The sequence below is a fragment of the Rhamphochromis sp. 'chilingali' genome, assembly GCF_963969265.1.
Source record: "Rhamphochromis sp. 'chilingali' genome assembly, chromosome: 3".
Taxonomy (NCBI): Eukaryota; Metazoa; Chordata; class Actinopteri; order Cichliformes; family Cichlidae; genus Rhamphochromis; species Rhamphochromis sp. 'chilingali'.
Genome location: NC_137931.1, coordinates 4,468,105 through 4,495,455, shown reverse-complemented (window position 1 = coordinate 4,495,455; position 27,351 = coordinate 4,468,105). Strand labels below are relative to the sequence as shown.

The 27,351-nt window shown below is 41.3% G+C and overlaps 2 protein-coding genes across 2 annotated transcripts in view; both read left to right on the top strand.

Annotated features, from left to right (window-relative positions):
- LOC308394300 (NACHT, LRR and PYD domains-containing protein 12-like) overlaps positions 1 to 27,351 on the top strand; it is a 168,294-nt gene that overhangs the window by 137,019 nt on the left and 3,924 nt on the right. The gene's annotated exons all lie outside the window — the stretch shown is intronic.
- LOC308394466 (NACHT, LRR and PYD domains-containing protein 3-like) lies at positions 624 to 27,211 on the top strand (the record flags this gene model as incomplete). Its single annotated transcript, XM_080878824.1, has 10 exons — positions 624 to 821; positions 1,969 to 2,053; positions 8,592 to 8,873; positions 12,874 to 14,644; positions 14,724 to 14,897; positions 17,776 to 17,944; positions 20,064 to 20,236; positions 22,340 to 22,516; positions 24,892 to 25,072; positions 27,176 to 27,211. Exons 3-10 carry the CDS (start codon positions 8,600 to 8,602, stop codon positions 27,209 to 27,211), a joined length of 2,955 nt encoding a protein of 984 aa, XP_080734950.1. The 5' UTR covers positions 624 to 821; positions 1,969 to 2,053; positions 8,592 to 8,599.

Genomic DNA, 27,351 nt, shown 5'->3' with positions numbered 1-27,351 from the left:
TCGGGTTTCCGGTACGGATCGGGTAGTGACAGTGTCCAAATTCATCGGCTGCATCCTCCTGAGGACCCTGCCTTTGCGGCGTACGTGGGCTGGGTCCTCAGAAGGTCGGATATGCCGGAAGTAAACGGCTGGGGAAATTGGACGGTCTAGCCTTCTGATTAGGCTCACCGCTGTCTCGGTGGAGTTTAATAAACTCGGTCCTCTGCTCCTTGCTATCTGCAATATAACAGGACACTGGAGTAAATTCTCGACCGTCTCATACTTCTGTTTAATCAGTTTTCTGTTTGATGTTTATTCAGCTGTGTAAAAACCAAGGAGGAACCCACCCGGGGGATTAATAAAGTTTTATTTTATCTAATCTAATCTAATAACTTTAATCTCAGCCAAACCGATTTACTCACGAACAAACAAAACACTGAAAAAGTGTAAAGTGTAATACAGGCATGTGCAGGGGGGGGGGGGGGGGGGGGCTGGAGGGGCTTGAGCACCCGCCCCTTTCCTGATGGGTGCCCAAAGTGCCCTTTTGTTGAGGCAATTTAAAAAAAAAAATTATTTATTTATTTTTATATGTGTGTGCGTGCAGAGTCCTGTCTGTGCCCCTCAACAATAATATTTAACTATTAATCACAGTTTTGCTAAATAAAAGGATCTGGCTTGCATCAGTCACATGATCACATTTAACCAATGATCGCCCTTGACGGCAGAACGCGCTGGTTACGAGCCGGGAACGAGCTCACAAAGAGCACGCGCATTTGTTGCGGTCCGGAGCTGTAGGAGAAACACAAGTTAACTCAGAGACACAGACTGATGCGACAAACCCAGTAAGTAGGTGTACAGCGTACACTGTAGTGTGTAGCACCCAGGAGTATTGGCTTATTACGTACACGTTGGTAAGTTGTCTTGTGGCAATTTGACGAACTGAAACAAACGAGCGTGCTGTGTGTGCAACAGCGTGACAAACATTACCTGTCCTTTTATTAACTGCACATGTAGTGCTGGTCATAGCTGCTGGCTACCTGTGTAAGGCTGTCATGGGTCTGTAGCTCTGTCACCGTTTTAGGGAACATATTTAGTTTTAAAGTATTTAGAAACATATTTAGTTTTAAAGTAAGGCTTTTCCTGCCTTTCTGGGGGGATTATATTTCACTAAAAAACGATCTAATATGCATGTCCACATAATTATGCATTATTATAATTATAATATATTAAAAACACACTGTATTTTAAAGAACATACATTAAGAAGCAGATTATATTAGATTTATATTTTTAATAAGACAAAGTTGGATTTTACAGCAGTAAAATTATTGTATCTCTACAGTTTAAAAATGTAATAAGCTTTGCCCCTGCACAGAGTGGATAGTGAAACAAATGGAATCATCATAAATACATTATTTCATATTTATTACTTCCCCCTCCTCTTTGCTTTATTATTGTAGCTCTAGTAATAAATAATAATGTAAGGATGCCCACAGTATATACAGTATTCTGAAGAAGGTCTAAAATGTCACTGTGTGTGTGTGCATGTGTGTGTTTTATTTAGATGGATTTAAAAAAAAAAATATTACTCATGATATAACATTGTCCAGACATGGCTGGTAAGGACATGAGGAGGAAACAGTAGGAGCTGTGTGAGGCTACTAAAGGCAGTGCTATAACATTTTTCTTCATCATTTTATTATAGATTAAGTGCAAGAGTTGTTAGGTGTGGATAATTTGATTATAGTTTATTGCAATAGCAAGTTGTGCCTTGTTCTCAGATAGACAGCAAGTGGAGAGTGATATATGAAATGATGGAAGGAAGAAGAGAAGCAAAGAGTGATTCACAGGCAGAGCCTAAATTATTTCTCACAGTTTTTTGTTGCCTTATGGTTCCAAGCGCTGTCACCAATCTTTGCATTTTGTTATTATCTCATGACACTTGTTTAATCAGCTACCATCTCTCCTGTGGACTTTTTAATGTCTACAGTCTCAGATCAACACAGCCCTGCCCTCCAGCACTATCAGCAGCAGGAGCAGCAGAAACACCTCAACAGCAACATTGTACCCATCAGGTAAAACATCGGCTACGTTTGCTTTGCCTTGTCGCCACCTCACAACAGTGATATAGTATGATGCGATCCCATATTAGATTGTTGATGAATGTGTGTTGTTGTTATTCAGCCTGGTTCAATGTGCCCCTTTTTAACTTTGAGCACCCACCCCTTTAAACGTCTCTGCACGGCCCTGGACTTATATATCACGTTTAACCTGAGTAGCGAAAGTCCGCGGTGATCTGAAAACGATGTGCCGTTCTCGGTGGCTTCAGTGACCCTCGAGCTCCTGGCTGGCTATAGTGCTGGTGGGTAGCAGACGTCTCCGAAAACGTCGAAGCACTTTTGCAAATATGCGGTATCTTGATAAACCGAGCAGATATTTGATGTTTACACAGCTACTTTCTCGCCTGAAAATATGTTAAAAGTTAATTTGTGACCCAGAAAGATTAGTATGAGTAATTTTAAAACTTAGTAGCGGCCGCCAAATTGAGGAACTGGATTTGGTGGTCATGAAAATGGCATTAAACAAGTCCCCAGGGACAGATGGACTCACTACTAATTTTTATCAATTCTTCTGGAAGGACCTAAGAACTTTATTGTTTGATGCATTAAAGGAATCGATAGAGAAAAAAAGAACTGATGCCGAGCATGAAACAAGCGCTGATAACCCTGATCCCTAAATCGGGTAAGGATAAAAGAATTTTAGACAATTTAAGACCCATCACCTTACTAAACACTGACTATAAGATCCTGTCTGGAGCTGTAGCTGAGAGGCTAAAGAAAGGCATCTCAAACATTATCAGTGAAACACAATCAGGTTTTTTGAAAGGAAGACTAATTCATAACAATATTGGGCTGGTTTTGGACCTCCTTGAGTACAGTGAAATAATCCAAGATGTCACGGTCCTGAGTCTGTGGACTCAGTGTTTTTCTGTTTGTATTAGTTATCTTTGATTTCATGATGTGTTTTGATTCTCTTGGGTTTGATTTTTGTCGCTAGTATTCCTAACTCCCTAGGTCCTTGGCATTTCTTGTGTTCTCCTTCTTAGGTCGTGGTTCTGTGTTACTTCTGTTAGTATACAGTCATCTCTGTCAGTGTGTTTCTTGTTCTATCACTGTATCCCCTAGTTTAGTCCACGTCTGTTCAGTTTCCTGTTTTACTTTGAAAGTCTGTGTACTATGTCAATGTGTTGAGTTTTGCCGCCCCTTGTCTTGTCATGTCTGATGAGTCCCAGCTGTGTTCTCCTCCTGTTTCACATTCCCTAATCACCTCAGTATGTATTTAAGCCCTGTGTTTTTCCCTGCCAGTTGTTGCGTCCTCCACGTTTGTTGTGTGTGTATTCATTGTCATCTACCTTCAGCATCTCCAGTCTAGTTAGTTTAAGTTGTTGTTTATGTATCGCCAAGGGTGACTCACCAGCAAATGAAGCTGTCGTTTAAGTTAATGTTTTTTCTCTGAGTCCTGCACGTGGGTCCAGCCACTGACAGCCACACAACTCATCGTGACACAAGAGAGAGGATACATCCTGTTCTTGGATTTTTACAAAGCATTTGACTCAGTTGAACATACGTTCATATTAAAAACTCTGCAGTCTTTTGGTTTTGGACAGGAATTTATCAATGTTATAGAGATGCTATATAATGACATTAACAGCTCTGTTTTGCTAGAACATGGTACATGTTCAAGGTTTGAGGTTAATAGAGGGATAAGGCAGGGATGTAGCAGCTCACCACTTCTGTTCATCATGGTTGCTGAGTTATCTATTTTGATTAAAAACAGTCACATTGAGGGGTTAACTGTGATGGGTGAACAGATAATAATCAGTCAGCTCGCAGATGATACCACCCTGTTTTTAAAAAATGAGGACCAGATTCCTTTAGCCTTGCAGGTGATCAACCACTTCTCCAAAGCTTCTGGCCTGCAGCTGAATATTAATGAATAAGAAATTCTAGCTCTGCATGAGTGTCCCCTGCAAGCAATAGATAATATACAGATAAAAAAAGAGGTGAAGTATCTGGGCATTGTAATTTGCAAGGATAAGACATCAACTGAAAATAAGAATATCTGTGCCAATATAGAAAAGTGTAAGTCAATTTTAAACAGGTGGCTGCAAAGGGACATAACTCTGTTTGGGAGAATCTTGCTAACCAAAATGGACAGTCTGTCCAGACTAATCTATCCTGCCTTTTCTCTGCCCATATCTCCAAAACTAATTAAATCTATAAATAATCTTAATTTTAGGTTCATATGGAGGAACAAATGTCATTATATAAAGAAAAATGATATGATTAAGAATTATGAAGAGGGTGGGGCTAATGCCATTGACTTTGATGTTATGAATGGTGTACTAAAACTGAAATGGTTAAGATCTTTCATTAGGAACAAAAATTCCTTTTGGAACATTATTCCCAGTGTGATTTTTGGCAAAATGGGTGGAATAGACTTTTTGTTACGTTGTGACTTTGATTGCAGTTCGTTACCTGTTAAACTCTCAGCTTTCCATCAGCAGGTCCTTCTCTACTGGAAGATCTTAAGGGATTTGGGCTGTAGCTCATTTTACGGATGATAATGGGGTCTTATTAAAACATGAGACGTTTTGTGAGAAATTTGATGTAAGATGTACTGCTAACAGATATAAATCCCTAGTGAAAGCCATCCCAGTCCCTTTGAGATCAATGATAAAAGAAGATATTGTGCAGTCTAAAATTTCTCCTGGACTGAGGCAGCTCTGCATAGCTGGAGTTGAATTTGGTGACAGCAGGTTTACAAACAAAGTGATCAGGAATATTTTGATCAACGACATTTGCCCTAATCTGGTTAAAAGAAATTATATCCTTAAAGAATTTGAGACCATGGAGGTTAAGGCGATAAGAAAAAAGTATATTTCACTTCCTCTTTCCCCTAAAGTAAAAGAGGTTCACTTTAAAATCATTAATGAGGTTTATCCAACCAATGAATTCTTAAGACGGAAATTTAACTTAGATGTGAACGCCTGCACATTTTGTGAAAATGATATTGAAAGTCTGGATCACTTGTTTTTCTACTGTGAATCAGTGCACTCCTTCTGGACTGACATGTGGAGCTGGCTACAGTCCAGGAGAATTCAGTTACCACATTTGACGGTGACAGTAATAAAGTTTGGAATACTTGCTGAGAATGCAGATTTTGACCTGTTGATTAGGACGATTTTGTTAATGGGAAAATTTTTTCTTCACAAATGCAGATACTTTAAAGCTAAACCATGTATAAACAGATGGCTGAATGACTTTAGACTCTGGGCTAAATCGCTGAAACTTGTGAATAACAAGAAAGCCCATAAACTTGTTGTTTTATTTAACGAGTTTAATCTATGTTAAAAAAAAAAAACTCCCTATTTTATAATCATGACTGCCATTTTTTGCTCATGGTATTTTTTGCCTTTGGTTCAAATCCTTCAAAATACATACAAAATCAGTATTGATACTGACGTAAATTAATAGAAATAGAGATGGACCGATACGTAATATCGCATTGGTCCATCTCTATTTCCCTTTCTGGATTAAGGAAGGTTGTAAAAGCAGCTCGATGTACAACCTGTTCTTTGGATCCTCTACCAGCCTGGGCTATAAAGGAACTGTGGTCAGCATTAGGACCCTACAACCTGTTTCTTTTAAATACTTCATTGAGTCTTTCCTGAATGTTTTAAATCAGCTGTGGTAGTACCAATCTTGAAAAAGCCTGGACTGGATGTTGACATGGTCGCAAATAGGGCAGGGTATCGTCACTGAATTCTAGAATCGATTTGATTCCGATTCACAAGGTCCTGAATCAATTCGATCCACGATTCGATTCAATTCGATTTGAATCTGGGAAATTTTGCCTCAGATAGTCAGAAATATTATAATTCAGATCAGTACATTTACATATTTTTGTATCTATAAAAAGGAAGCTGACACTCGCAAGACTTTATCAAAGGTGTGAGCATCACAGCAGAGGCCTTTGTGTCAAAGTAGCTGAAGATAAAACAGAAAAACATGAAGGTGGTTTTATAAAAATATTCTACAGTAGATCAAAAACGAAAGAAAACCATTAATCGACATATGAACATTACCTCTGAAGTTACAGCGGTTTTATGACAGACACAGCGTTTTGCAATTTGCATAATTTTAAAAAGTTTAAATTTGTTCAGAAGCCTGTTGAACGGCAGAAATTAGGTTTTCTTTTCGGAAGTAAGTAAAAGGAAAAAAACAGCGGCCGACAGCGCTGTAAACAACGGTAGACTTGTGCGTAACAAGCAAGCGAATAATGCAGAAAACAGATTTTTAGACAGGAAACTGTGTGTGAGAGAGAGAGAGAGAGAGAGAGAGAGCTGTGCATGACGTGTGATTTTATCCTGGTGGAAGCAAAACAGCAAAAGTCAGAGTGAGTTCATGACGATGTTTATGTGAAGCGTAGTTTGGATCTTCTTTTGCTGCTGGTTCAGTCAATATTGTTTGGAGAGAGATAAAACTAACAGCTTTAGAATCAGCGTAAAAAGGACGTAAACACAAAGCTCGGAGCCGCCGAAACATCAGAATCAGCGAGCTGTCGGCTTTCAGCCCCGACCGTGTCCGTGCCATCGGGTGAGAAAGGCGACATCTCACTGATTCTGATGTGTCGGCGGCTCTGAGCTTTGTGTTTACGTCTTTGTGCAGAATCCGTGTTCCTGCTCTCATTTACTGTTTCAGCTGTTTGGTGGTTGTTAAAGTTTTGTGAGGTTTAACCTGAGATTCTGGCGTTGGTGCAAAATGCAGCTGCTCGCATTTTAACAAGAACTGGGAAATTTGAGCACATTACCCCTGTTCTGAGATGTCTTCACTGGCTACCTTGTCAGGTTCGAGCAGATTTTAAGGTCCTGCTGCTCACCTACAAGGCTTTAAACGGATTGGCACCTTCATACCTCTCCGACCTTTTACACCTTTATGTTCCATCTCGTGCTCTCCGATCTCAGGACTCTGGTCTTCTAAAAGTTCTTAGAGCCAGAAAAAAGACAATTGGAGAGCTTTTTCTTTTCATGCCCCGTTTCTGTGGAACAACCTCCCACAAGATATTCGGCAGGCTGCTCTGTGGAGGTTTTTAAAACCAAGTTGAAGACACATTTGTTCACCCGATCCTACATGTCTTAATTCTATGGCTTTTAGTTTTTACATTTTTATTGTTTTTAACTTGTATTGTGTCTTTTACCTGTATTGCTATGTATCGCTTTTATTTAATTTATCTCTTTAGTTGTACAGCACTTTGTTTGAAAGCGCTTTATAAATAAAGTTATTATTATTATTATTATTATTACAAGGTCCACGTTTACGGGAACATCTGCTACAGATATGGGAGAATATTTGATTTCTATTGTAGACAGAAGCCACGGGTGTGTTCAGTCAAACGTTTAGAATAAACTTTGGTCTATAAATGTGTTTCATGATTTATTTTTAACTCCAACTGCTTATTTGTACTATGCTTTCATTTCAGAGTGCAATGAGAAATAAAAAGGATATTTTCAATAAAACTGTCACGATCCTGGGTCTGTGACTCAGTGTTTTCTGATTTGTATTGTTAATCTTTGATTTCATGATGTGTCTTTGTTTATTCTTACGTTTTGGTTCTGTGTTTTGTTGTACCTCTAAGTTCAGTCTTTGTATTTCCTGCTTTGTTGTGAAGGTCCGTGTCTCATGTCAGTGTGTTTAGTTTGCATTTCCTCTGTCTCGTCTTGTCAATCACTCCCAGCTGTGTCCTCCTTCTGTGTCTCATTCCCTCGTTATCCCTCTGTGTATTTAAACCTTGTGTTTGCCTCTGTTAGTTGCTGGTTTGTCTGTGTATCTGTCAGGGTCCTGGGTCTCCTGAGCTAGTGGTTTCAGTTCTTTGTGATGTTTGTGTTATGTCAGTTTAGTTTGTGAGTTATTCTATGCTTCCTAGGTTTTGATTCCCTGCCCCCCTTGTTTCTCTGTGCACTCTGTTCTGTGTTTAGTCTTCTCTGTCCATTTGTTCCGCCCTGTGTTGTTGCCTTCTGTGTCTCCCTCTGTGTAACTGTCTATATAGTGATGTGTTGTGGTGCTTTGCTCCCACCCCTTGTGTTCCGTGTTTTCGTCTTCCCTTCGTGTACTTCTTCATATTCGTGTACTATTAGTTTTTAGGTTTTTGCTTAGTTTCTATGCTCACCTTCGCCATTTCTGTTTGTATCACCATGTGATGAATAAACTCACTTGCATCTGAGCTGCCTGCATAAAGGGTCCTTTGATAATTTACACACGGCTCGCAAACCGTGACAAAAACACTGGAAAAATTGGGCTGTTCTAAAACGTTTGACGGGTAGTGTATATATTTAGTTTATATATTTTCTTTATTTATAATAGTTTGTTTTATATTGTAGCAAAGTGTTACTTGGATACTTCTCTATGTGCTTCTTCATGTGCAGTTTTGTTGCATTCTGAGCCTTAGAAATTTATTGTGATGAACTGCTGTTAGAATCAAGTTAAATTCTGATAAATCAGACAATTACCTCTCCAGCTGTTGTTACAGTCTTTGTTTATCGGGTCCTTACAGGGTAAAAGATGACGACACCTAAAGAAATCCTTCTGGGGACTTTGGAGGATTTGGGACGTGATGACTTTGAAAAATTCAAGTGGCATCTGAAGAACGGGTCTGTAGAAGGTTTACCAGCAATCCCAGTGAGTAAACTGGAGAATGCAGAGAGGACGGACATAGTGGATCTGATGTTTGATACCTACTCTATCAACACTTTTGAAGTCACTAAAAATCTTTTGGGGAGGATAAACAAGAATGATCTGTTGGAGAATTTAAATAAAACCATCCCAGAACCCACAGGTAAGTCAGGGAATGACTAAACAAAAAATACATAAACAATAAAAACATTAGTTAACATTACACAGGTGCCATTAAAATCCATATAAATAATAAATCCAAAACACTTGCCAACACTTTCAGGAGTGAGAGACTGCAGAAAGCCTACAGTTTATATGTGTTTTATGCATCTGCACAAATAACCTCCTGTGTACACATGAATATCTGCTCTTTGGGTTGGTTTGATTAAAATGGGACCAGCAGCAGGTTTTCTGCCCATTTTACAGATTTATATTGTCAGATTGGTTTTAGAGCTGTTTTATCAACATAAACACACACCAATGAGTTAAACTGCAGGAATGTCTTAAAGACAGAAAGACCTGGATGGCCGCTAACTTTCTGCTTCTTAATTCAGATCAAACTGAGGTTATTGTACTCGGCCCTGAAAATCTTAGAAATATGGTATCTAAGCAGATTCTTACTCTGGATGGCATTACCTTGGCCTCCAGTAACACTGTGAGGAACCTTGGAGTCATTTTTGACCAGGACATGTCCTTCAACGCACATATTAAACAAATATGCAAGACTGCTTTCTTCCATTTGTGCAACATCTCTAAAGTTAGAAATATCCTGTCTCAGAGTGACGCTGAAAAACTAGTTCTGTCATGGTCCTGGGTCGTTCAGCGTTTTGTTTCATTTTTGGTATCACCTTGTGTACTTTGTGTTAATTCTGATTTTGTATTAGTTCTTAGGTTGATCTCTACCTGTGTCTTTCCTCTGTGTTCTGTTCGTGTCCCCGAGTTTGTGTTGTAAAACAGTCTGTTTCCTGTTTTACTTTGAAGGTTTGTGTCTCGTCTTGTGAATTAGGATCAGCTGTGCTCCCCTCCTGTGTGTCATTCCCTCATTACCTTGTGTGTATTTATAGTATGTGTCTGCCTGTGTTCCTCGTTGTGTCGTCTGCATTACTGTGTTAATCAGTGTTACTACTCGTCTCTCTATCCAGCCTTCTTTGTGTCATCTCTGTGTATTCCCCGCTGTCCTTATGTTTTCAGGTTTGTCTGTTACAGTGGCAAAAGTATTCGGCCCCCTTGAACTTTTCCACATTTTGTCACATTACAGCCACAAACATGAATCAATTTTATTGGAATTCCAGGTGAAAGACCAACACAAAGCGGTGTACACGTGAGAAGTGGAACGAGAATCATACATGACTCCAAACATTTTTTACAAATAAATAACTGCAAAGTGGGGTGTGCGTAATTATTCAGCCCCCTTTGGTTTGAGTGCAGTCAGTTGCACATAGACGTTGCCTGATGAGTGCTAATGACTAAATAGAGTGCACCTGTGTGTAATCGAACAAGGCCGAACAAGGAGAGCGCTGATCAGAAATGCAGCCAAGAGGCCCATGGTGACTCTGGACGAGCTGCAGAGATCTACAGCTCAGGTGGGGGAATCTGTCCATAGGACAACTATTAGTCGTGCACTGCACAAAGTTGGCCTTTATGGAAGAGTGGCAAGAAGAAAGCCATTGTTAACAGAAAACCATAAGAAGTGCCGTTTGCAGTTTGCCACAAGCCATGTGGGGGACACAGCAAACATGTGGAAGAAGGTGCTCAGGTCAGATGAGACCAAAATGGAACTTATTGTTCAAAATGCAAAACGCTATGTGTGGTGGAAAACTAACACTGCACATCACTCTGAACACACCATCCCCACTGTCAAATATGGTGGTGGCAGCATCATGCTCTGGGGGTGCTTCTCTTCAGCAGGGACAGGGAAGCTGGTCAGAGTTGATGGGAAGATGGATGGAGCCAAATACAGGGCAATCTTGGAAGAAAACCTCTTGGAGTCTGCAAAAGACTTGAGACTGGGGCGGAGGTTCCCCTTCCAGCAGGACAACGACCCTGAACATAAAGCCAGGGCAACAATGGAGTGGTTTAAAACAAAACATGTCCATGTGTTAGAACGGCCCAGTCAAAGTCCAGATCTAAATCCAATCCAGAATCTGTGGCAAGATCTGAAAACTGCTGTTCACAAACGCTGCCCATCTAATCTGCCTGAGCTGGAGCTGTTTTGCAAAGAAGAATGGGCAAGAATTTCAGTCTGTAGATGTGCAAAGCTGGTAGAGACAGACCCTAAAAGACTGGCAGCTGTAACTGCAGCAAAAGCTGGTTCTACAAAGTATTGACTCAGGGGGCTGAATAATTACGCACACCCCACTTTGCAGTTATTTATTTGTACAAAATGTTTGGAGTCATGTATGATTTTCGTTCCACTTCTCACGTGTGCACCACTTTGTGTTGGTCTTTCACGTGGAATTCCACTAACATTGATTCATGTTTGTGGCTGTAATGTGACAAAATGTGGAAAAGTTCAAGGGGGCCGAATACTTTTGCAAGCCACTGTAGTTTTTCCAGTTTAGGTTTATGTTTAGTTCTGCCCTCACCTTGGTTTGTTCACTGTAAATAAAACCTCACTCGCATCTCCACCACTGTCTGCAACTTGGGTCCTCATTTAACTCCACCGCACGACTGCTGCCCCAGCCGTGACAAGTTTATGCATTTATTACGTCAAGGCTGGACGACTGTAATTCATTATTATCAGCAAGTCCTAAAAACTCGCTGAAAAGGCTTCAGCTAATCCAAAATGCTGCAGCAAGAGTCCTGACAGGGACTAGAAAGAGAGAGCAGATTTCTCCTGTATCGACTTCCTGTTAAATCCAGAATTGAATTCAAAATCCTGCTCCTCACATACAAGGTCTTAAATAATCAGGCCCCATCTTATCTTAATGACCTTGTAGTACCATATCCCCCTATTAGAGCACTTCGCTCTCGCTCTGCAGGCCTACTTGTTGTTCACAGAGTATTTAAAAGTAGAATGGGAGGGAGAGCCTTCAGTTTTCAGGACCCAAAAAGATAGTTGGGGTTTTTTCTGTTGTATTATTGTAGGTTCTTTATCTTACAATATAAAGCACATTGGGGTGACTGTTGTTGTTATTTGGAGGAATTAATAAAAAAAACTTTTATACTTGAAATTCTTTCATTTATTCTACATATTTATTCATTACTGGCTCCATAGTGTTGTTTATGTAATATGTGAAATGTTGCTAGTATTGATTTGGTGCTGTATAAATAAACATAATTAAATCGAATGTGTCTCTATAAAACCTGCCCTCAGTTATAACCCAAGTGTCAGGGCTCAATGGCTCATGAAAAGGAATGGAGTCAAGCACAGAACCAAAAAACGGAGGCTGAGTGACTTTTAACAGAAATGTATTTTACTAGATTTCTTGACGGAGAAAGCTGAATCACGGCTAAATTCAACAGCAAGCGAGGTATTATGAGAAGTGCAGAGCTGAGGCCAGAACATAAGCTGAGGCAGGTCAAAGGAACAACAGGGGCAGAATCGGGCGAATAGAAACTATCCAGGATCACTGGAACAAAGGAGATAATAATCAGAGTGGTCCACAGTGTAGTGAATGAGTCCAAGATTTAAAAACTAAGAGGTGTTACGTGGCTGCAGGTGGAGATCAGCTGGAGGAGGAGATGAATTAAATCTGGGTACAGAGTGAGATGTGGGTGCACAGGGAGGCAGGCAGGTGAGGATGGCAGTTTGCAAGAGTGAGTTTTCCCAGCAGTGGCAGGCCAGAATCCTGAGGCGTGACTTATGGCGAGAGTTGGAAGATGTATCCAGGTGCCGACTAGGGAACAGGAAAAGAGGGTTACGCGAAACAAGCTGAGGAGCACAAGACAAAATGTGAGGCAGAGAACTGACTGTGCTAAGCACACAATCTGGAGAAGGTTCATTGTGAGTGCTGCTCATAAATACTGCCGGAGTAATTGGCAACAGGTGAGGAGCAGGGAGGAGTGAGGAGGGCTCCACCCAGGGGAGGAGAGCTGATGCTGTGGAAAGTTACTCAGACTCACTCGGATCATGACACCAAGAGTCCAGTGAACTGAACACATAAGCACAGTAACCAGAATGCAGTTTTCTCATTTGTGTCATTTGCTGTTTATTCATGCAGAGATTCTCACTGAGTGTCAGCTCAAACTCAAGTCAGACCTGAAGCAGAAGTTCCAGTGTGTGCTCGAGGGGATTTCTACAACAGAAAACCCGACCCTCCTGAGTCAGATCTACACAGAGCTCTACATCACAGGGGGAGGGACTGCAGAGGTTAATGATGAACATGAGGTCAGACAGATTGAAACAGCATCCAGGAAACCAGACAGACCAGAAACAACCATCAGACAAGAAGACATCTTTAAACTCCCACCTGGAAGAGATAAACCAATCAGAACAGTGCTGACAATGGGAGTGGCTGGCATTGGGAAAACAGTCCTAACACAGAAGTTCACCCTGGACTGGGCTGAAGACAAAGCCAACCAGGACATCCAGTTCATGTTTCCATTCACTTTCAGAGAGCTGAATCTGCTGAAAGAGGAAAAGTTCAGCTTGGTGGAACTTGTTCATCACATCTTTACTGAAACCAAAAAAGCAGGAATCTACATCTTTGAAGACTTCCAGGTTGTGTTCATCTTTGATGGTCTGGATGAGTGTCGACCTCCTCTGGACTTCCACAAAACTGCAATCCTGACTGACCCTAGAAAGTCCACCTCAGTGGATGTGCTGCTGATAAACCTCATCAGGGGGAAACTGCTTCCCTCTGCTCGCCTCTGGATAACCACACGACCTGCAGCAGCCAATAAGATCCTTTGTGACATTGTTGACATGGTGACAGAAGTCAGAGGGTTCACTGACCCACAGAAGGAGGAGTACTTCAGGAAGAGATTCAGAGATGAGGAGCAGGCCAGCAGCATCATCTCCCACATCAAGACATCACGAAGCCTCCACATCATGTGCCACATCCCAGTCTTCTGCTGGATCACTGCTACAGTTCTGGAGTTTGTCATGAAGAACAAAGAGAGCAAAGATCTGCCTAAGACTCTCACAGAGCTCTACCTACGCCTTGTGCTATTTCACCTAAAAACGAAGGACATCAAGTATGATGGAGGAGCTGAGACAGATTCATGCAGGAAGATCATTGAGTCTCTGGGAAAACTGGCCTTTGATCAGCTGCAGAAAGGAAACCTGATCTTCTATGAATCAGACCTGACAGAGTGTGGCATCGATATCAGAGCAGCCTCAGTGTACTCAGGAGTGTTCACACAGATCTTTAAAGCTGATGAGTGCCACATGTTCAACAACGTTGTTTACTGTTTCATCCATCTGAGCATTCAGGAGTTCTTTGCTGCTCTTCATGTCTATCTGACCTTCATCAACTCTGGAGTCAACCTGCTTAAGAAACAATCTCCTCTCTTTAAAATCTTCCAGAAAACACTTACTGTAAAAGACTTCTACCAGAGTGCTGTGGACAAAGCCTTAGAGAGTCCAAATGGACACCTGGACTTGTTCCTCCGCTTCCTCCTGGGTCTTTCACTGCAGACCAATCAGGATCTCCTATGCATGCTGACACAGACAGGAAGTAGCTCACAGACCAATCAGGAAACAGTTCACTACATCAAGAAGAAGCTCAGTGGGAAACTGTCTGCAGAGAAAAGCATCAACCTGTTCCACTGTCTGAATGAACTGGATGATCGTTCTCTAGTGGAGGAGATCCAACAGTCCCTGAGATCAGGACGTCTCTCCACAGATCAACTGTCTCCTGCTCAGTGGTCGGCTCTGGTCTTCATCTTACTGTCATCAGATCTGGATGAGTTCGACCTGGAGAAATACTCCGGTTCAGAGAAGGCATTTTTGAAGCTGCTGCCAGTGGTCAAAGCATCCAAGAAAGTGCTGTAAGTGAATCTATGAACAAATATGTTTAATAATGCTAGATGAATAAAATAATATGTCTCCATTGTTATTCTTCCTCAGGCTGAGAGATTGTAAACTCTCAAAAAGAAGCTTTGAAGCTTTGTCTGAAATTCTCAGCTCCCCATCCAATCATCTGAGAGAGCTGGACCTGAGCTCGAACAAGCTGCAGGATTCAGGATTGGATTTGCTGTGTGTTGGACTAAAGAGTCCTGACTGTAAACTTGAAACTCTCAGGTAAGGATACAGACGTTTTGACACTTTTTGACTCTTAAATCTGTAAGTTTATCTTGATGCGGACGTTCAAAGTCAGCACAATTTTCCTTTTAAGTTCCTGAGTTTATATTTTTGACTGTCAGGTTGTCTGGACAGATGTTTTTATTTTATTTTGTTTTTTTTACTTGTCCCTAAAGTCAGAACTAAACCCACATGTAGATGACTTTCTGTTACTGGAGCAGCCTTCCTGAAGACAGCAGTGTGTTTTCATGCTTTTAAAGCCAAACTCACCTTTCTGACCTGGCTTTCATTTATTATCTATTTTTGTTTGTTTATTATATATTTATTTCTACTGTTTAACTACTGCTCACATCTGTTATCCTCCTTTTTAATTGTTCATTTCTTTTTACCCAGTGTTTCTATATTGCACTTTGTATTTGTCATCTATATTTATCATGCACTACTTTGCTCATTTATTGTTTGGTTTTAATGTTATTAAATTTCGGTTCTTTTGGTATTCGTTATGGCCAAAAAGACACGGCTCAAAAGTGGTCTTTTTACTTTTTAAGTTATTAAATTTGTAACTGTAGTGATTTGTGTGTGTGACAGAGAGGCACTGCCAGGGATTTTTGACACAAGTTGTTCTTGTAAAATCAGTCTGTGAAGGTTCTCAGACATCCAGGTCATCGTAGTCTAAGAAGCTTGGAAAGAAAAGCGTCTGGACTTCTTTAAGTTTCCTTGAAGATGTTTCACCTCTTATGAGAGAAGCGTCTTCAGTTCTAAGGGTCAAATGGTGGAGTGGGGCAGTCAGTGAAAGGGCAATGGTAGTGGCTCAGGGTTTGTATGTTTGGGGGGTTCAGAGGGAAAAGATGAATGCAGGTCTGGAGTTGCTGTGTGAGAGCAGGGAGTGAATCTGATCAAACATGAGTGTCATGAAGCCTGTTTGCAGTTATTTGCACTGTTTTCGACTCTGGATGTTGTTTCTGTTCAGCTGTGAGTATAAAAGGCTCCATTCTACAACCTGTTTGTGTTAGTTGTTCAATAGAAACATTATTTGGTGCTGATGTTGCACTTCTTTTAGTCACAACCAAAGAGTTTTTGAAGTCTGCATCAGACTGATTTAAATGACTTTTGAATATTACTTTAAATACTTTAGATTTAAAGTTCTGAAAAAAGTTTAAATACAAAGATCAGTATTGTCTAATGTTTTGGCTGCAGTGTGTTTTTGCAGACAGGTATAACAGAACAGCTTTAGTGTTTAGATTTTTTAAACTTGAGTATGAACTTATACAAAATGCAGCAAGATATTAAAAAAAAAAAGTGGCATCGTTCCATCTCTGCTTTGATTAGAGACACAGCTCTAATCAAAGAGGTGGTCCGCTTGCCTCCGCCCCAGAGAGAAGGGTTACATCTCCTGGGTTTAGGTGTTTTCCAATTTGTCATCATTTTGAAAAGTTTACATTTCTTCAGTGTTGAGCAGCAGAAATGAGGCTTTACTGTCAGAGGCCGACAGCACTGAACACAACAGCAGACTGGTGGGTAATAAACAGTGAATGATGCAGAAACAGATGTTTGAAGCTGTTCTTGGAGTACACTGAGAGAGAGAGAGCTGTGCAGGCAGGAACAGCCAAAGTCAGAGAGAATTCATGAGCATATTGATCAAACGTGAAGCAGAGTTTGGATCTTCTTTTGCTGCTGCTTCACTCAGTTTTGGTTGGAGACAGATGAAACCTGCAGCTTCAGGATCTGTGAGCTGTCCACTTTCAGCCCCGACGGCGTGTCCGTGTACGTGCCGTCGAGTGAACGATCCACGCTCTGTGTTTCCATCTTTGTGTGTTTAGCTGCTCTCATTTACTGTTTTATCTGTTTGCTGCTTGTTGAAATAGTTTGTGAGCTTTAACCTGAGATTCTGGCAAAATACATTTATATTAAACATCGATTCAGGATTGAATGAATCAACATCGTTTTATTCAAATTAAAACCATTTAAACGGGAACATGAATTTTTTACAGCCGCCTCTAATGCTGGGTAATGTCAGCTGGTCCATGTGCAGCTGGCTGTGAGGCTCAGGGAGCGTCTACAAAGTGCAACACTGAAAGAACATCATCCATAAATATTGAGTAAGAACTGGACTCTCATACAGCGAGACTCAAATGCCTTTAAACATCAGCTTATCCTGCTGATCCAAGTCCAACACTGAGTTTGTAAAAACATGTTTGTCAATCATTTTGTTTGGTTTCTGAGGAAAAAGATTCAATAACTTGCTGCTAATACACAACATTTCATCATATTTCCTCATAACCCTCTTTTGTCTGACCATTTGATCCCATTTGAATTTGCAATAAAGGATCCACAGAGTTTGGTGACAATAATGACAGTAGATGTTTGTGTGAAAGTGCTGGAAGCAAATGAGTGTGTGATGTTCTTTCAGTGTTGCACTTTGTAGACGCTCCCTGAGCACTGGTCTCACAGCCAGCTGCACATAGAGACCAGTGTTGTTAGTCCAGGTCAGAAGATGACTTGTTGGAATGAAAATGAGCTTGTAGTTTGTCTGCTTTAATAATGTGACTGGAAAAAGGTGTTGGACTTCAAATATGTCCATTTCTGTCACACTTCACCTTTAAAAGTGAAGCCATGTGGTTCCTGGAAGGAAAAACACGACTTTTTCACGTCTTTGTCCTGTTTTTATGAGAAATGTACGACTTTAATGTGAAACATTCAGAGTTTTTTCTCTTGTTGTGTTTGTTTGAAGCTGCTTCCTGTTGGCTTCAGCTGTTTGGAGTTTCCATTTTCTAAACTTCTACATTCTGAACCTTCTTCAGCTCTGAACAGATGATGAAACACTGAATGATTTCAAGCACTTTGTCTAATAAACTTACATCTTTCATTCTTTATACAGATTGAGGGACTGTGGTTTGTCAGAGATCAGCTGTGATTATCTGGCAGCAGCACTGAAGTCCAACCCCTCCCATCTGAGAGAGCTGGACCTGAGCTTCAACAGCAACCTTCAGGATCCAGGAGTGAAGCATCTGTGTGGTTTCCTGGAGAGTCCAGGATGTAAACTTGAAACTCTGAGGTCAGTCAGCATGTTTTAGTTGTGCTGAGATGAATATGATGTGAAAGTTGTGCTGACACTAAACTGCAGACATCAGGCTGATATTATACTGATCCACACTGAGGATCTTCATGGTAAAGTCTGTTTTCTTCTTCTCTGGTTTAGTCCATTGACTGCAGCAGAACAATGTTCACATTTCAAACAGTGATATTCAACGTATGGCCCGCGGCCCACACGCGGCCTGCCCACCTTTCCTGATTCAGAGAGAGGGGACCCTGATTAACTGTGTAGCTTCTTCCTCACAGTTCTAAGTATCAGACACAACAATGAATAATCCACAGCTGACTGTCTTTAGCAGGTCAAAGGTCACGGCACACAGCAGACAGTCAGAAATATTCTAACTCTGATCATTTATCAGTTGTGACACTGTGAGACTTGATCAGAGGTGTGATCATCACAGCAGAGGCCTTTGTGTCAAAGTCACTGAGGATCAAACAGAAACACATGAAGCAGATTTTCCTCTTCTGGCTTTTTATAGCAGATAACCTTCAAAATATTCTGCAGTCGATCAAAAACTGAAGCAAACCATGAAGCAACATGTGAACATGAGCTGATGCTGCTGAAGTGAAGCAAAGTTACAGAGGTTTGATTACAGACACAGCTGAGAGTTTGTAATCTGTCATCATTTTAAAAAGTTTCCATGGAACAGCAGAAATGAGGCTTTACTGTCAGAGGCCGACAGCACTGAACACAACAGCAGACTGGTGGCTAATAAACAGTGAATGATGCAGAAACAGATGTTTGAAGCTGTTCTTGGAGTACACTGAGAGAGAGAGAGCTGTGCAGGCAGGAACAGCCAAAGTCAGAGAGAATTCATGAGCATATTGATCAAACGTGAAGCAGAGTTTGGATCTTCTTTTGCTGCTGCTTCACTCAGTTTTGGTTGGAGACAGATGAAACCTGCAGCTTCAGGATCTGTGAGCTGTCCACTTTCAGCCCCGACGGCGTGTCCGTGTACGTGCCGTCGAGTGAACGATCCACGCTCTGTGTTTCCATCTTTGTGTGTTTAGCTGCTCTCATTTACTGTTTTAGCTGTTTGCTGCTTGTTGAAATAGTTTGTGAGCTTTAACCTGAGATTCTGGCAAAATACATTTATATTAAACATCGATTCAGGATTGAATGAATCAACATCGTTTTATTCAAATTAAAACCATTTAAATGGGAACATGAATTTTTTACAGCCGCCTCTAATGCTGGGTAATGTCAGCTGGTCCATGTGCAGCTGGCTGTGAGGCTCAGGGAGCGTCTACAAAGTGCAACACTGAAAGAACATCATCCATAAATATTGAGTAAGAACTGGACTCTCATACAGCGAGACTCAAATGCCTTTAAACATCAGCTTATCCTGCTGATCCAAGTCCAACACTGAGTTTGTAAAAACATGTTTGTCAATCATTTTGTTTGGTTTCTGAGGAAAATGATTCAATAAGTTGCTGCTAATACACAACATTTCATCATATTTCCTCATAACCCTCTTTTGTCTGACCATTTGATCCCATTTGAATTTGCAATAAAGGATCCACAGAGTTTGGTGACAATAATGACAGTAGATGTTTGTGTGAAAGTGCTGGAAGCAAATGAGTGTGTGATGTTCTTTCAGTGTTGCACTTTGTAGACGCTCCCTGAGCACTGGTCTCACAGCCAGCTGCACATAGAGACCAGTGTTGTTAGTCCAGGTCAGAAGATGACTTGTTGGAATGAAAATGAGCTTGTAGTTTGTCTGCTTTAATAATGTGACTGGAAAAAGGTGTTGGACTTCAAATATGTCCATTTCTGTCACACTTCACCTTTAAAAGTGAAGCCATGTGGTTCCTGGAAGGAAACACACGACTTTTTCAAGTCTTTGTCCTGTTTTTATGAGAAATGTACGACTTTAATGTGAAACATTCAGAGTTTTTTCTCTTGTTGTGTTTGTTTGAAGCTGCTTCCTGTTGGCTTCAGCTGTTTGGAGTTTCCATTTTCTAAACTTCTACATTCTGAACCTTCTTCAGCTCTGAACAGATGATGAAACACTGAATGATTTCAAGCACTTTGTCTAATAAACTTACATCTTTCATTCTTTATACAGATTGAGGGACTGTGGTTTGTCAGAGATCAGCTGTGATTATCTGGCAGCAGCACTGAAGTCCAACCCCTCCCATCTGAGAGAGCTGGACCTGAGCGACAACAACAAGCTGCAGGATCCAGGAGTGAAGCATCTGTGTGGTTTCCTGGAGAGTCCAGGATGTAAACTTGAAACTCTGAGGTCAGCATGTTTTAGTTGTGCTGAGATGAATATGATGTGAAAGTTGTGCTGACACTAAACTGCAGACATCAGGCTGATATTATACTGATCCACACTGAGGATCTTCATGGTAAAGTCTGTTTTCTTCTTCTCTGGTTTAGTCCATTGACTGCAGCAGAACAATGTTCACATTTCAAACAGTGATACTCAACGTATGGCCCGCGGCCCACACGCGGCCTGCCCACCTTTCCTGATTCAGAGAGAGGGGACCCTGATTAACTGTGTAGCTTCTTCCTCACAGTTCTAAGTATCAGACACAACAATGAATAATCCACAGCTGACTGTCTTTAGCAGGTCAAAGGTCACGGCACACAGCAGACAGTCAGAAATATTCTAACTCTGATCATTTATCAGTTGTGACACTGTGAGACTTTATCAGAGGTGTGATCATCACAGCAGAGGCCTTTGTGTCAAAGTCACTGAGGATCAAACAGAAACACATGAAGCAGATTTTCCTCTTCTGGCTTTTTATAGCAGATAACCTTCAAAATATTCTGCAGTCGATCAAAAACTGAAGCAAACCATGAAGCAACATGTGAACATGAGCTGATGCTGCTGAAGTGAAGCAAAGTTACAGAGGTTTGATTACAGACACAGCTGAGAGTTTGTAATCTGTCATCATTTTAAAAAGTTTCCATGGAACAGCAGAAATGAGGCTTTACTGTCAGAGGCCGACAGCACTGAACACAACAGCAGACTGGTGGCTAATAAACAGTGAATGATGCAGAAACAGATGTTTGAAGCTGTTCTTGGAGTACACTGAGAGAGAGAGAGCTGTGCAGGCAGGAACAGCCAAAGTCAGAGAGAATTCATGAGCATATTTATCAAACGTGAAGCAGAGTTTGGATCTTCTTTTGCTGCTGCTTCACTCAGTTTTGGTTGGAGACAGATGAAACCTGCAGCTTCAGGATCTGTGAGCTGTCCACTTTCAGCCCCGACGGCGTGTCCGTGTACGTGCCGTCGAGTGAACGATCCACGCTCTGTGTTTCCATCTTTGTGTGTTTAGCTGCTCTCATTTACTGTTTTATCTGTTTGCTGCTTGTTGAAATAGTTTGTGAGCTTTAACCTGAGATTCTGGCAAAATACATTTATATTAAACATCGATTCAGGATTGAATGAATCAACATCGTTTTATTCAAATTAAAACCATTTAAATGGGAACATGAATTTTTTACAGCCGCCTCTAATGCTGGGTAATGTCAGCTGGTCCATGTGCAGCTGGCTGTGAGGCTCAGGGAGCGTCTACAAAGTGCAACACTGAAAGAACATCATCCATAAATATTGAGTAAGAACTGGACTCTCATACAGCGAGACTCAAATGCCTTTAAACATCAGCTTATCCTGCTGATCCAAGTCCAACACTGAGTTTGTAAAAACATGTTTGTCAATCATTTTGTTTGGTTTCTGAGGAAAAAGATTCAATAACTTGCTGCTAATACACAACATTTCATCATATTTCCTCATAACCCTCTTTTGTCTGACCATTTGATCCCATTTGAATTTGCAATAAAGGATCCACAGAGTTTGGTGACAATAATGACAGTAGATGTTTGTGTGAAAGTGCTGGAAGCAAATGAGTGTGTGATGTTCTTTCAGTGTTGCACTTTGTAGACGCTCCCTGAGCACTGGTCTCACAGCCAGCTGCACATAGAGACCAGTGTTGTTAGTCCAGGTCAGAAGATGACTTGTTGGAATGAAAATGAGCTTGTAGTTTGTCTGCTTTAATAATGTGACTGGAAAAAGGTGTTGGACTTCAAATATGTCCATTTCTGTCACACTTCACCTTTAAAAGTGAAGCCATGTGGTTCCTGGAAGGAAAAACACGACTTTTTCAAGTCTTTGTCCTGTTTTTATGAGAAATGTACGACTTTAATGTGAAACATTCAGAGTTTTTTCTCTTGTTGTGTTTGTTTGAAGCTGCTTCCTGTTGGCTTCAGCTGTTTGGAGTTTCCATTTTCTAAACTTCTACATTCTGAACCTTCTTCAGCTCTGAACAGATGATGAAACACTGAATGATTTCAAGCACTTTGTCTAATAAACTTACATCTTTCATTCTCTATACAGATTGAGGGGCTGTGGTTTGTCAGAGATCAGCTGTGATTATCTGGCAGCAGCACTGAAGTCCAACCCCTCCCATCTGAGAGAGCTGGAGCTGAGCTCCAACTACAAGCTGCAGGATCCAGGAGTGAAGCATCTGTGTGGTTTCCTGGAGAGTCCAGGATGTAAACTTGAAACTCTGGGGTCAGTCAGCATGTTTTAGTTGTGCTGAGATGAATATGATGTGAAAGTTGTGCTGACACTAAACTGCAGACATCAGGCTGATATTATACTGATCCACACTGAGGATCTTCATGGTAAAGTATGTTTTCTTCTTCTCTGGTTTAGTCCATTGACTGCAGCAGAACAATGTTCACATTTCAAACCTTCAAAGAAGAAGAAAAATCCTCCACTGGAAAATTCACTGTGAAACTCTCAAACTCTTCATTGCACCTTAAAGTCTGTGTGACACTGAAATCCAAAGCAAAATGTGCGTTTGCTTTACAGACAGCAGTCCAACACAAACATACACACATCATCCAAAACACAGTCCAACATCCAAATCTCCTCCACTGCCAGCATGAATGATGGGAAAGAGAAGGAGGAACACTCTGACATTCAGGGTTAGAATGAGTTTCATCAAGCAGACTGTGAAGATCAAAGCTGCATTAGAAAGCTTACATGAATGAATGAGTGGACAGAAGTGGACAGAGATCATCTGAAGCACTTCAAAGGCTTTAAATCAGCACATTTCTCTTTATTCTTTATCAACTCTGTTAGTTTCTCTCAGTTTTCTGTGGAATGAAGCTAACAGCAGGCTAATAAGATGCTGACCAATAGGTTTCTATTAAAGGTTGTAATTTGTATATGAAAAAGTGCTTTGGCTCAGCAGGGATCAGCTTACAGGTAGAATACAGCTGCTGGATGGGATTAGCATGTCATAGCTATCTACCAAACTGCTAACTGGGGGATTTCAGGCCATCTATGGATCATTTTTGCTAACTGTTTATTCAGCTTAGGCTCACAGGGCTGCAGCCTGTGCCCTAGCTGTCATAGGGCAAGAGGCGTGGTCCACCTGCACAGGTGAGCAGTCCATCACAGGGCCAACAGAGAGCGACAGAGAAGCACTCCCTCACATCCACACCTACAGCCAATGTAGAAGCACCAATGAACCTAAGCAGCATTTCATTGGACTGTGGGAGAACATCCAACCTCCACAGAAAGGCCCAGCTGACCAACAAGCTTCAACCTACAACCTTCTTGCTCTAAGGCACTAGTGCTAACCACTTTTGCCCATTTCAGCCCAAATCCTGCATCTTCCTGTTTCTGACTCCAGGCCAGCTCCACTAACACTTTCTCATCAGACACTGCCACCTAGTGGAGGAAGTCTTAGTTCCATTTGAAGCTTCAGATTACAGTTAGTTCCTTTACAAAGAGGTGGAGGTGGTGGGGCCACAGCACCATCATCACTGAGTGCCATAGGACACTTAACCTTTGTTTCCATATGCTGGGAACTTCCTGTTGTTCCAAGGAGGACTGGAAAATGTGTGAAAATCTCCCAGTCACTTCCTCACAGCACACTTCAATCATTTCCCTCCCACAGCATCAGGACCAGGGCTTTTTCTCTCTTTGGTCCCACTAAGAGAATTCCACACAAACACCTCATCAGTGGGACTCTCAGAGCTACCAGCCCTTTGCTACAATCACAAAGCTCTTCATTGAAATCAATGATATCAAAGCTGGAATCAAATGAGTCCAAGTCTTCTGCTGATTCAGCATCACATTCATCTTTGCTCCTTGTTCTGCATCCCCACCATGGACTTCATTCCTTTCCAAGCCAGCCTTGAGTGTCCTTTATTCAGCTCATCCTCTGCTTTACTTTTACACCTGATTTTAGCTGCTTTATCTCTCTTTCAACAGGTTTCTGTGCCTCAATCTTTTTCTTCTCTCCCTCATAACAAGACAGCTTCTTCTGCCTGAGAACATGTTGGAGTGATTTACTAATCCAGGGCTGCTTATTGGGGAAAATACTTCCTGTTTCCAAAGTAATCCCCATTTTTCCCAGAAAGAAATGTCAGTAGAAATCGATGATCTAATTGAGAACATGAGCCTTTAAAAAGTCCCAGTGGGTGCAGTCAAAGCAGTCCCTCAGTCCCAGTATAGAGTCTTTGGTCCAGACTGGAACAGCTGTGTGCCCAGTTTGAGCTCTCTTCAGTGCTGTGACCTGACAGACCCAGAGGGGCCATCACATCACATTTAGAAGCTCCCCTGATGGAGCCACAACACATGTCCAATACTTAGTCTGTCTTGTTGGACCAACTGGAAGAAATGATTCAAGGACTTAGTCACAGAACAGAGATTCAAATCTCCAAAATCCAACTGGCTGCATCAGGACATATAGTCTGAAACTCTGCACACTTTCCTGTTTGAAGCTGCTTCCTGTTGGCTTCAGCTGTTTGGAGTTTCCATTTTCTAAACTTCTACATTCTGAACCTTCTTCAGCTCTGAACAGATGATGAAACACTGAATGATTTCAAGCACTTTGTCTAATAAACTTACATCTTTCATTCTTTATACAGATTGTGGAGCTGTGGTTTGTCAGAGATCAGCTGTGATTATCTGGCAGCAGCACTGAAGTCCAACCCCTCCCATCTGAGAGAGCTGGAGCTGAGCTCCAACTACAAGCTGCAGGATCCAGGAGTGAAGCATCTGTGTGGTTTCCTGGAGAGTCCAGGATGTAAACTTGAAACTCTGAGGTCAGTCAGCATGTTTTAGTTGTGCTGAGATGAATATGATGTGAAAGTTGTGCTGACACTAAACTGCAGACATCAGGCTGATATTATACTGATCCACACTGAGGATCTTCATGGTAAAGTCTGTTTTCTTCTTCTCTGGTTTAGTCCATTGACTGCAGCAGAACAATGTTCACATTTCAAACAGTGATACTCAACGTATGGCCCGCGGCCCACACGCGGCCTGCCCACCTTTCCTGATTCAGAGAGAGGGGACCCTGATTAACTGTGTAGCTTCTTCCTCACAGTTCTAAGTATCAGACACAACAATGAATAATCCACAGCTGACTGTCTTTAGCAGGTCAAAGGTCACGGCACACAGCAGACAGTCAGAAATATTCTAACTCTGATCATTTATCAGTTGTGACACTGTGAGACTTGATCAGAGGTGTGATCATCACAGCAGAGGCCTTTGTGTCAAAGTCACTGAGGATCAAACAGAAACACATGAAGCAGATTTTCCTCTTCTGGCTTTTTATAGCAGATAACCTTCAAAATATTCTGCAGTCGATCAAAAACTGAAGCAAACCATGAAGCAACATGTGAACATGAGCTGATGCTGCTGAAGTGAAGCAAAGTTACAGAGGTTTGATTACAGACACAGCTGAGAGTTTGTAATCTGTCATCATTTTAAAAAGTTTCCATGGAACAGCAGAAATGAGGCTTTACTGTCAGAGGCCGACAGCACTGAACACAACAGCAGACTGGTGGCTAATAAACAGTGAATGATGCAGAAACAGATGTTTGAAGCTGTTCTTGGAGTACACTGAGAGAGAGAGAGCTGTGCAGGCAGGAACAGCCAAAGTCAGAGAGAATTCATGAGCATGTTTATCAAACGTGAAGCAGAGTTTGGATCTTCTTTTGCTGCTGCTTCACTCAGTTTTGGTTGGAGACAGATGAAACCTGCAGCTTCAGGATCTGTGAGCTGTCCACTTTCAGCCCCGACGGCGTGTCCGTGTACGTGCCGTCGAGTGAACGATCCACGCTCTGTGTTTCCATCTTTGTGTGTTTAGCTGCTCTCATTTACTGTTTTAGCTGTTTGCTGCTTGTTGAAGTAGTTTGTGAGCTTTAACCTGAGATTCTGGCAAAATACATTTATATTAAACATCGATTCAGGATTGAATGAATCAACATCGTTTTATTCAAATTAAAACCATTTAAATGGGAACATGAATTTTTTACAGCCGCCTCTAATGCTGGGTAATGTCAGCTGGTCCATGTGCAGCTGGCTGTGAGGCTCAGGGAGCGACTACAAAGTGCAACACTGAAAGAACATCATCCATAAATATTGAGTAAGAACTGGACTCTCATACAGCGAGACTCAAATGCCTTTAAACATCAGCTTATCCTGCTGATCCAAGTCCAACACTGAGTTTGTAAAAACATGTTTGTCAATCATTTTGTTTGGTTTCTGAGGAAAAAGATTCAATAACTTGCTGCTAATACACAACATTTCATCATATTTCCTCATAAGCCTCTTTTGTCTGACCATTTGATCCCATTTGAATTTGCAATAAAGGATCCACAGAGTTTGGTGACAATAATGACAGTAGATGTTTGTGTGAAAGTGCTGGAAGCAAATGAGTGTGTGATGTTCTTTCAGTGTTGCACTTTGTAGACGCTCCCTGAGCACTGGTCTCACAGCCAGCTGCACATAGAGACCAGTGTTGTTAGTCCAGGTCAGAAGATGACTTGTTGGAATGAAAATGAGCTTGTAGTTTGTCTGCTTTAATAATGTGACTGGAAAAAGGTGTTGGACTTCAAATATGTCCATTTCTGTCACACTTCACCTTTAAAAGTGAAGCCATGTGGTTCCTGGAAGGAAAAACACGACTTTTTCAAGTCTTTGTCCTGTTTTTATGAGAAATGTACAACTTTAATGTGAAACATTCAGAGTTTTTTCTCTTGTTGTGTTTGTTTGAAGCTGCTTCCTGTTGGCTTCAGCTGTTTGGAGTTTCCATTTTCTAAACTTCTACATTCTGAACCTTCTTCAGCTCTGAACAGATGATGAAACACTGAATGATTTCAAGCACTTTGTCTAATAAACTTACATCTTTCATTCTCTATACAGATTGAGGTGCTGTCGTTTGTCAGAGATCAGCTGTGATTATCTGGCAGCAGCACTGAAGTCCAACCCCTCCCATCTGAGAGAGCTGGAGCTGAGCTCCAACTACAACCTGCAGGATCCAGGAGTGAAGCATCTGTGTGGTTTCCTGGAGAGTCCAGGATGTAAACTTGAAACTCTGA